A 10,493-nucleotide genomic window follows, 5' to 3' on the forward strand; every position below is an offset into this window, starting at 1 on the left:
GCCCGGCTATGAAAACACTACACATTACAGTACGTCTCCCACATTAATTTCTCTGTGTTTTTGTTACATATTTTATTTTATAGCATCTATTATTTTATTTTGATTCTGACAAAACTCGTGTCGAGAGCTGGCTGGCAAAGAGATCCAATCATGCAACACCTGGACAAAACAATAACCACTCTGGACAAGATGGAAAATTCTCTTCCTCTTGGCTCATACGGTAATCCACGAATAGGATTTAAGTTGTGCCACCTCGGCTGCGATCAATTGTTTGATGTGCCATATAAATTATAAATTCAGCTAAAGAGTAAAGAACTAATGACTTTGTCAGGAGATTTTTAGATTTCCCTTTTTTTTTTCCGGTTCTTTTCCACAAATACATCAATTTATTATGTGTATTTTAAAAAAAAAAAAATTAAATGTAGATTATGTTATGCCAAAGAATTTGTTAGGAAAACTATAAAGTTTCTTATAGCAGATTAATTTGTCCCGGGGCCCAAGACCAAGCCCAGGCCCATTTAATCGCTTACCCACTGGATCAAACGTGGTATTACATTGTTTTGGGCTTGAAAGCAGTTGGAGATGGTCGCCAAAACATAAGAGAGGGAGAATACAATGATGTTTGAGCCACTACTCCAACTTCCAGATGGGCAAGTCAACCCTCACGGCTTCATCTGCCACGCCCCAATACCTAAAACATACCTTTGAAACACTCAGAAATTTGACGTGTCGTGCTGTCATTGGCAACAGTATAAGTGGAAATAACCTTTCATGTCCGGTCTGTATTGGATTATGAGGCACGGGGTCCTAAAATAAACATACTAGTTTGCCCTAAAATCGTGCCCACACGACAGCTACGAGCAAGGAGCACCTTAGGCCAAGGGGCCTTCTCAATCTGCAATGCCCATTGCCCGCCCATTCAAAAAAGCATCCGCTCCATTGAAACAAAGCCAGAAGGAGGAAGGAGTCCATTCGGGACCCCTATCCTTCTTCCTCTTTCCGATTCATTCATTCTGTTCTATTTCACATATATATTTGTGAATTGAACCATGAGGAAGCTGTGTCCGAATTTTGACAAAGAAAATGGGCTGGAGACAGTGCTGGAGGTGCCCATTCCAGAGGAGATGTTCAAGAGCATGGGCAGCAATGTGGCCCTGAGATGGCAGAACATGCGTGCTTTCATGAAGGGGCAATGTATAGATAAGGCTTCCCGCCTGTCGGATGGATGTGGCCCTGAGTTTCGGTTATTGCTTAAACTTGTTGGCTCTCCTCTTATCCCCGTTCAGGTTCCCTTGGAGTATGGAGCTACTTTCCCTATCAAAGATTGTTCTATTGTGAGCTATATTATTCTTTCATAAATCATCTCTCTGTTTTTTCTCAACACAATTAGAGATTTGATAGTAAAAGCTATTTTGTAATTACGAATGGAACGCACGTACAGGAAGCTTCGACGGCAAAGTATATAGTGCAACAATACATAGCGGCAACGGGAGGGTGGGCAGCATTAAATGCAGTGCACAGCATGTACGCGGTGGGGCAGGTCAGGATGATATCATCGGATATGAGCGAGGGCGAGGAAAGAGTCGACCCCAAAGGCAACGGTGAAGTTGGTGGGTTCGTCCTCTGGCAAAAGAATCCCGACTTGTGGTACCTTGAACTCGTTGTTTCCGGTTGCAAGGTCAGCGCCGGTAGTGACGGAAAAGTAGCCTGGGGTCAGACCTCCTCTCAAGCGTCTCACGCTAACAGAGGCCCTCCAAGGCCTTTGCGCCGCTTCTTTCAGGTACGTACGTACATAAATGTATCTTCTCTCAAACCCAACGAAAAATATAAAATAGGAAATTAAAAAGAAAGGCCTGATTTCATTGTGTGATGTATGTATCTCATTAGGGGTTGGACCCCAGGTTTACAGCCAACCTATTCCTAGACGCAGTGTGCATTGGAGAGAAGACCATCAACAATGAAGACTGTTTCATTCTGAAGATGGAGACGAGCGCCAGCGTCCTCAAGGGGCAGAGCACGCCCAAAACGGAAATCGTTCACCATACCGTGTGGGGATACTTCAGCATGCGAACTGGGCTGCTCATACAGTTCGAGGACACAAAGCTAGTAAGAATGAAGGCTGTCAAGGGAGAAGAGAGCGTGTTCTGGGAAACGAGTCTGGAATCCGTGATCGAGGACTACAGATACGTGGACGGCATCAATATAGCCCACGGCGGTAAGACCACTGCGACTCTGTACAGATACGGAGAGGCGTCAAACCACAAGAGAAGGATTGAGGAGACGTGGGGCATTGAAGAGATTGATTTCAATATATGCGGTTTGACGATGGAGTCCTTTCTGCCCCCTGCTGATCTCAAGATATATCAGGACGGTGGGAAGTAAAAGCAATTAGCTACGATGGGAGATCTAGTTTTTGTGTACATACAGGTTTTAATTCAAAATATTAATTTTACAAAAAAGTTTAAAAGTGCCATTAATAGTTATATTAGTAAGTATTTATAACTTTTCTACCTTTTAAAAATTTTTCATATCTTTCAAACATTAAAAAAAATTAAAAATATTTTCTAAATTTATTATCAAATACATTCTAAAAGTGGGTTTGATAATAATTTTATAAAGTATTTTTATCATTTCTAATATTTGAAAATTTCTATTTTATAAGTATTATAAATATTAAAAATATTTTTTAAAATCACTATCAAACATATTGTAAAGTGGTGTTTATTTTTTTACTTAACTTTAAATAGAACCTTAATGCTTAATACTGTTAAATATTAGGTTATTTGTTTTTATAGTATTTTATTTTTATTAAATATTAAAAAATAAAGAAAAATTGTCATAATATTTTTTCTATTTAAAAAAAATTATATATATTTATTTTTATTATTTAATAAAAAATTTATAATAAATCATTAAAAAGTAAAAAAATAAATAATTTAAAATTTAAAAATAAATTACTTTCAATAAAAAACCAAAAAAACAAACATCACTTAAGTTCCTTTTGGCCATCCCGTGATTAAAAGTTTTAAGTAGATAACACGACTTGACTAGTCACGTTTTTTATGTCGAGCCTTCTTTGATGGAACTGCCTAGTTGGGTCATAATTTTGGCCCAAGCCTCCTTTACTGGTCCACGGGCTGGGCTTGGCCCACTGCTGATAATTCCTAGTAGGGAGTGGACATTGAAAGAAGAATAATTTTCACGGTAGCCTCTGCAATTATCTTCCAAAAAATCAGATAATATTTCGAAATTAAGAGCATACAAAATATTTATAAAATAATAAATAAAAATAAATGAAATCCATTTAATATTTATAAAATTTTAACCCAAAAATCGTTAAATTTAGCCCGAAGTTATATTCAATTTACTGCTGACGTTTATTAAATTCAAATAATATGATTAAAATATTTCAGGCAAATGACTACTTTTATCCCAAAAACCCCAGGCGCCGTTTTTCACACTTATCCATCGAAACGCGTCGTTTTATCTCAGAACGCGGAACCCCCCACAAGAGTCGGTCTATGAAGTAAAACCCTAATGGTGCCAACCCCTATTTAAAACCCTAGCACGTTAGTTCTCTTCACTTGCCGCCTCTGGTTTGGGGTTTCGATTTCATCTCTCTGTTCCTTTCCTATTCTCTCCTTGGTGGGTTTTCAGCCTCGATTTTCTTTCGTTTCCTCTCTAGATCCGTGTGTGAATGCATAGTTAGTTTTACATGAAATGCGTGATTTCAAATCCATGGGGATTTGGAAGAATTTCGTTATAATGTTTGATTTCAAATCGAAGGATTTGAAGAATTTGATTATCTGTGTGTTTCATATGAAATGCTTGATTCCACTTCCATAGATTCGAAGAAATTGATCCTATGTCTTGCATTTGTTTACCCTCTCCTGATGCAGCTACTTTAATGGCTAAGGAGATATAATGGATGCAGAAAGCAAGAGGTTGGCTTACCAGCCCATTGCGCACTCTGTATTGCATTGAGGTCAAATGGACCTACCGAAATTCTCTCCTTTCGGTGATTTTACTTTATTAATTTTCATTTGCTTGATCTTTATGATATTGTTGTTCCGAATGGCAAATGATGAGTATGAAATCTTATCCTACACACTGATCTTGAACTGTGTTGACTACTACTCCGCTTATTATCTGATGCCTTGAAATTTTCTTCTTCCTAATGTTCTTGTTTCTCTTTTTTGGCCGAACTTCTTCTGGAATCATCAATCATCTATCTATCTATCTTTTTTTATTCCTTTGATGGTTTTTTTATATTCGTTTTGGTTTTTCAATCAGAGAGATTGTCCTCTGATTGAATCTTCTCAACTGATTCTTGCACAACCGTGGCAATTTGGATGTTTTCATTTATTTTCAATAGCATTTATTGGTGGAAAAAAAATACATTGTATCAAGTTTGTTGATATAGCAAGCCTGCTATAAACAGCAAGCTATAGATCAGAGACATTTGATTTGGAGAAGGCAAATGATGAAAATAGTCTTATCCTACACTCTGAAGTTAATGTAGACTATAACTCCGCTTATTATCTGATGCCTTCTATCTCCTGGTTAAGAATCCAAGTATTTTCCTTTATTCTTTTTTCTTTTCTGTTTTTTTCTCTGAAAATAAATTTCATCGTTATTAGCTGTTTTTCCTTTTTGTTATTGAAACACCATGATTGCTGTGATATGTGTCATTATTAATTGCTATAATCCTCCTGTATGAATGAGATCACCTGAATGCTGTGAGCTCTCATGAGCTGTAGTGGAGGAATTTGACCACAAGTATAGCCCATTTAGGTTTTTACATTTTTGCTTAAAAGAACTCGATGATGAGAAAAAGCAGACGGGCGGTCTGAATCTGATGCCGTGTTGATTGTCTGCAAAGTTCCACTTGTGGAATTTCTCTGAGAGGGCATCCAGTGTTTTTTTCTTTCTTTCCGCATTTCCCTTTGTTGATTGATTTTAATTTAAAACTGAATTGAATTGATAGTCAAATAGAGAGGCAGCAGCACTTGTTTGATAGAACTGCTATGATGAGGTGCTTTATTTATGTCTGGACATATGAAGTTTGTCTATGATTTGTTATGCATCTTCTGAGCAGAAAGCATGTCTGGTTTCTAATTTGGACATTTTTTAATTCTTTCCATCCTCTCATTTCACTCGCATGTTCTCTATTCTAGTTTTTCTTCTGTCGGCCGTTTGGCTTCATAATCTCCTCAAAAAGCAACCTTCGGAATGCTGGAAAATGGTTTCTACTCCGATTTCATGTTAATAAAAAAAATAAATAAATCAGATTACCTTTAGAGATGCCAAGAATTCCAATTAGATTATTTTATCAGTAAGATTTTTGTCCTTCATGAATGGAACTATGAATATATTAACTACTCAAAAATTTTACAACACAAGTCTCTAGACCTCGAAGAGAGAGGACAACTCTCTTTTGTTGTTCAAAAAATAAGCAAAAAAAAAAAAAAAATCTCTTAGAAATTGCCGCCTCCACTTTTAAAAAATGGGTGGGGTTGGATCGGTTCACTTGGACACTCAAATCCATTTCAATTCATGTGACGTAAATAGTGATATTATTATGATGGACTCACGGTTTCCTCCTATTTCATCTTTTTGAGTTGGACTCATTTGACATAATTAGTAATATTCATCTTTTTAGGATGGACTTACGGTTTCTTCCTATTTCATTGAAACATGTGAACCAAAACAGGATTTTTGGAATGAGAAATGGACTTTGGATTTGAAGCGATAGTCACTTGTCTTCGTCTCTTTTCAGAAAATTCCAGGAAATATAACCCCGTCTTGCCTGAGGGGCCGCTGACAATGGATTATTTATGTATTAATAAGAAAGAATTTTGGATTATCTGCTTGGAGCTATTATAAATTCTCGCGTGGTTGTGCGGTCAGATTTAGGATGTGATTCCCGGCCCCTTGTTTGTGTCCATGGTTGTGCAGTCAATATTCCCACCACCTTCGGATTCTTCTGGTCGGCTATTTCCAGCCATGGAGAGAATAGTTCACTTTCTTGGACTCAAAATTCAAAAACACTCAACCCACAGAACTGGTAATCGAGATTAAGAATACTGGTGTTTCACATGCGATTTATTAGATGAATAAACCAGAGAAACGAGGAAGCTAAAGTTTAGCACCGTTTTAAAATAGGTCATATTTTTCTAAATGAACTAGAAACACAAAGAGTCATGAGCAATTGTTTCAAATAGAATTTAGCACCGTTTTCGAAAGCTGGGATTGAAGTTTTTTCATTTTGATTTGTTTTAGGCCGCGTGCTTCTTCTAAGTGTTGTATCTTGTCTTTCGAGTGGTCTTAAATTGAATCATGTTTGGTTATATGATTAGTTATCATTTTGTAAAATTTTAGACTTCGAATGCTTTTCTTGGAAAATTAATTTAAGATTGTAACAGGAGTTGTGGCGTGTGTCCAATGATAGAATTGTACCAATTTAAGGTGTTCTATCCTCATTCCGTGATGTAGATTGAGGATCCTCCCTATCATTTAATGCAAAGTAAGCAACCAAGAAATATGTACGAAATATATAATATATTTTGTTTTATGTTTATTTCTGCATGTCCTAATAAAATAATTTGATATTAATTTATGTCTTCCTTTTCTAATTGTTTTTAAAGATCGTTTAAGGTATGTTTTAGGAATTGTTTGATAATAGTTTTCAAAAATAGTTTTTTATTTTCTTTATAAAAAAGTAGAAAAATACATTTAATAATTTAAAAACATTTTTCCATTTTGTACTTTTAAAACAAAAAACCAAGATATTTTTAGACAAATTTTTTTTGTTGTGTTCAATTATTTTTACTTATTTTTTAATAATTATTTTAAAAAATTAATTATATAAATATGTAGAATAAAAAATAAATAAAACTCTAAATATAACATATTTTAAAATATTAAAAACATTTCAAGATTTTTATTTTATAAAATAAAATAGAATTATTTTTTATAATAGTTACCAAATAGTAAGAGAAAGGATAGTCGGTTGAAAATAGAATTTAAAATTTTGAGAGCGAAAACATTAATTGAATGGTTACGGGCATTGGCATGGGGTTATTGGGTGAGAGACTATTCACTTTTAAGTGGGTTTCATAAAATTTAATATTTAATGATTTAAAGTGATTTCAAATCAAATTATGATTTTTTATTTTAACTTTTAAATTAATTTATGGAATTTATTTTTAATTCTAAGTTTTAATAACTTTACCCAAGATATTTAATAGCTTAGATAAAGTTATCCCTTTTATCAAATCAATAAATTGATTCATTAAATACCTGTTACCTCAAAAGTGTATAATTTGTTTTCCTTTTTTATTTATTTTATTTATACATTAGCGCAGGCAATAGATGCTTTGAAAAAACAAAATGATTTATAAATTCTTTACTAATTCAAAGTGGCTGGTAATTACTGCAAATCAATCATTAATTGTCATCTAAAAATAATTAAAAAGATAGTAAAATTTTTGAGAAAAATACTATTTTCTTCTTCTAATCATTACCTTATCTCGTTAAAATCAATGAAGAAAAATAAGGTGATTTAATAAGACTTAGGAAAATATTTTTGAAGAATTGAAAAATCAATTGTAATATTTCTTTGAATAACCATTTGATAGATAATTTCTTAAAAATATTTTAAATAAAAACACTAGGCATTTGTGATGTCCATCAGCCAAATGGTTGGAAAGTGGAAGCAGCGGTGAAAGAGAATGAAAGGTGAAGTTGGAGGGAATTATAGGGCAAAGAAGAAGGTTGATGTGAAACCCCGGTGAGGGATGGGCCGTGGGCCGTGGGCCGCTGGACGGGGGGTTGAGGTGTCCCCACTCGCCACTAGGTCGGTAGTTGGAAACTTGGAATGGGTTGAATGCGGTTGGTGTGGGGAGACAGAGAGATAGAATTATAGAAAGTCTTTTAGTGACCAACTACCCCTCCACCGTCAGTGTAGTACAAGACGCCAATAATCCCGTCCCAACCATTCGACACTCATGTACACTCACGCTCATCTCTCTGTTTCTCACTCTCTCTCCCCAAAGGAATAAGGATAAGGGCAAAGGGGTTTGGAAATTTAGAATTTAGAATTAGATTGTAAGAGCAGGAAAAGCAGAGAGTGGAAATGGAGGGGAATCCTGCGACCACAAGCAGTATGAAGATGCATAGCTCAGAGAGCGGTAACTCATTTGGGGGAAAAGGCGGGTACAAGTTCTGGGCTCTGGCGGCCATTCTCCTACTGGCCTTTTGGTCCATGTTCACTGGCTCCGTCACCCTTAAATGGTCCGCCTCTAACCTCTCCCGTTTCCCCGACGACATCGACTCTCCCACCCACGATGATCTCGACGTCCTGGTTGGCCTTTCTCTTCTTCTCTTTCTTTCTCCTCTTTTTATCTTTTGATGGTTGATGACTGATGGTTGTGGGCGACACTTGGCAGGAAGTGGAGGAGAGAGAGAAACTGGTGAGGTATATGTGGGATTTGTACACTCATACCACCACTTCCCGATTGCCACGTTTCTGGGAGGAGGCTTTTGAAGCTGCTTACATGGAATTGGCCAGCGATGTTCCCTCCGTCCGAAACGCCGCCGTCCTCGAGATTGCCAAGATGTCCTTGCGCTCCATTCATCTCCACCCACTTCCTCTCCATTCCACTGTTTGTCCCTCCCTTCCCTTTCTTCTTGTTCTCCTTCATTTTTAGGGTTTTTATTTATTTATTTTTTATTATCGTCTTTTATCCATTTTCTTGAATGGTTTGGGGGATTTTGGCAAACTGTTACTGTCTAAGCTTGAGCATGATTCTCGATTACAAATAGTTTTGCAATGGGAACTAGGAGGGTTGGTTTCCTCTGCCCCCTGTTTGAATATCTATTTGCATTTGTGGGTAATTGGCCATATATTGAAATTTGAAACCAATATTTGTGTTTTAGGTTTGAATATTTCAAATTATTTTTTTTGTTTTACACCAAGATTAAGACAAAGGAATTTTAATGATAGCCCTTTCTTTCTTGTCACAATTTCATAATTTTGGTTACTTTTATCTAATTGTAAATCCAGGAATGTGTTTTCTTTTGTGTTCCTTATGAAATTGTAACTGCTCTTCTGTTCCTTACTTTCCTTTTCTTCTTTTATTTCTCCTTTTTGTTAGAAGACCCAAAAAAAAGTAAAGAGGATGAATTGACATTCGATCATTCTTTTGTTGTTAACTGCCATTCAAAATCTGGTTTGAGTATGATCATATCTAATTTTTGTTGATTTTTCCTTATTTTGCCCAACTCTTTCTAGAATTATGGTATTGTTTTAGGAGTGTCATAAGAAAGCATGTCCTCAAGAAGTAAGTTTTCCTTTCTCCTTTAGGTTGATACTCCCCCTTCAGATTATTCAGGAACATTATAATATTACATAAAATTCCTGGTGCACTGTAGACAGCACTCACAACTTGGGATATCAGTGAGAGGCTCTATGGCCAGACCCATGAAAATTCCATCCCATGTGGATCTGAGTCCATGTACCCTGTTATTTCCCCAAGAATACCTCCTTCAAGTGTGATATTGTCATTTTGGGAGAGGTTATAAGGACATGGGTTAGGCTTTGGGTAAGAGGAATTTCGGGCTTCTAACAGTTTAGATGAAGGAAAAGGTGTGGAGAAAGTAGTTTCATTCATTTATTTTCACAGCAATCAAGTAATAAATGTCTCATGTGACATTTGAAATCCCAAATAAGTTTTTTTTTTTTTTTTTTTTAAATGGTGTTGGGCAGGCATGAGGTTTATTGTGTACTATTAATGCTTTGCTTTATGACAGAAAGATGAAATTTCAGGTAATGAGATTCTCCAAGAATACAATGTTGATTTGCAGTCTTATTCTTATGCTTTTCCAGGGTAGAAGAGAAACAAGAAAGAATGTGAAGCAAGCAGAACTAGGGAAGGAGGTATCTGGTGTTAATAGTAGTCAATAAGTGGGAAAGAATGTGGACCACTACTCAGCTATCAAATTTTATCCTTGTGCTTATGTGCTTTTGTCTTCCTGCTTAGAACTGAACAGAGGATGAAGACTGTGATTGGGAAAGCTTTTACAGTTTGTTTTACTTGCAATGTCATAGCAAAGATAATTCTGCTTTCAAAGAAAAGCCAAATGTTCGTGATGAGGGAACCAAGAATGTAAAACTAAGTAAATGACTCCATATGAATCTCATTCAACAATTGTATGATATGATTATCGGAATTGGTGAGGAAAATAGCACTCGAATATTTGGATTTGGCAGTGCAACAGAATTCTGTTCGTTGATGTCGTCATTCTATCATACTCCAGTGATAATTTTTGTGACGCATCCAACAATTTGGAAACTTTCCTACGCTTAGATATGGTTACGACTTTGAAGGCTTTATGGTTGAAAGCAGATGTCTTCGTTCAGAATGTGACAACACTAGAATGGGCCCAGGATGATCACCACACGACGACTCAAAAACATTATCACGAGAAAG

At 36.0% G+C, this 10,493-nt stretch overlaps 2 protein-coding genes, 1 long non-coding RNA gene and 2 other non-coding genes across 5 annotated transcripts; all 5 read left to right on the plus strand.

Moving 5' to 3' along the window:
• Nucleotides 1–799: 799 nt before the first annotated feature.
• On the plus strand, nt 800–2,422 carry LOC100257372 (uncharacterized). The gene is made up of 3 exons (XM_002281474.4): nt 800–1,334; nt 1,442–1,780; nt 1,888–2,422. The coding sequence occupies exons 1-3, from the start codon at nt 1,050–1,052 to the stop codon at nt 2,380–2,382; spliced, it is 1,119 nt and encodes a 372-aa protein (XP_002281510.1). The 5' UTR covers nt 800–1,049; the 3' UTR covers nt 2,383–2,422.
• A 1,034-nt stretch (nt 2,423–3,456) lies between these two features.
• On the plus strand, nt 3,457–5,754 carry LOC104882553 (uncharacterized). Its single transcript, XR_788300.3, has 2 exons — nt 3,457–3,645; nt 3,900–5,754. It is a non-coding gene; the product is annotated as an uncharacterized LOC104882553 (long non-coding RNA).
• LOC132253304 (small nucleolar RNA R16) lies at nt 4,074–4,160 on the plus strand. Its single transcript, XR_009465179.1, has one exon. It is a non-coding gene; the product is annotated as a small nucleolar RNA R16 (small nucleolar RNA).
• Nucleotides 4,473–4,553, plus strand: LOC132253303 (small nucleolar RNA R16). Its single transcript, XR_009465178.1, has one exon. It is a non-coding gene; the product is annotated as a small nucleolar RNA R16 (small nucleolar RNA).
• A 2,127-nt stretch (nt 5,755–7,881) lies between the features above and the next one.
• Nucleotides 7,882–10,272, plus strand: LOC100264357 (uncharacterized). Its single transcript, XM_002282841.3, has 3 exons — nt 7,882–8,365; nt 8,451–8,666; nt 9,890–10,272. The coding sequence occupies exons 1-3, from the start codon at nt 8,138–8,140 to the stop codon at nt 9,965–9,967; spliced, it is 522 nt and encodes a 173-aa protein (XP_002282877.1). The 5' UTR covers nt 7,882–8,137; the 3' UTR covers nt 9,968–10,272.
• Nucleotides 10,273–10,493: the final 221 nt, after the last annotated feature.

The sequence above is a fragment of the Vitis vinifera genome, chromosome 18 (genome assembly GCF_030704535.1).
Source record: "Vitis vinifera cultivar Pinot Noir 40024 chromosome 18, ASM3070453v1".
NCBI lineage: Eukaryota > Viridiplantae > Streptophyta > Magnoliopsida > Vitales > Vitaceae > Vitis > Vitis vinifera.

What these genes read in the sequence shown, in the direction of transcription:
- LOC100257372 (XM_002281474.4), top strand. Translation starts at nt 1,050, where the DNA reads ATGAGGAAGCTGTGTCCGAATTTTGACAAAGAAAATGGGCTGGAGACA. An exon ending in CTATCAAAGATTGTTCTATT is followed by an intron (nt 1,335 to 1,441) that starts GTGAGCTATATT and finishes ACGCACGTACAG; the next exon opens with GAAGCTTCGACGGCAAAGTA. An exon ending in CTTTGCGCCGCTTCTTTCAG is followed by an intron (nt 1,781 to 1,887) that starts GTACGTACGTAC and finishes GTATCTCATTAG; the next exon opens with GGGTTGGACCCCAGGTTTAC.
- LOC100264357 (XM_002282841.3), top strand. Translation starts at nt 8,138, where the DNA reads ATGGAGGGGAATCCTGCGACCACAAGCAGTATGAAGATGCATAGCTCA. An exon ending in ACGATGATCTCGACGTCCTG is followed by an intron (nt 8,366 to 8,450) that starts GTTGGCCTTTCT and finishes GACACTTGGCAG; the next exon opens with GAAGTGGAGGAGAGAGAGAA. An exon ending in CACTTCCTCTCCATTCCACT is followed by an intron (nt 8,667 to 9,889) that starts GTTTGTCCCTCC and finishes ATGCTTTTCCAG; the next exon opens with GGTAGAAGAGAAACAAGAAA.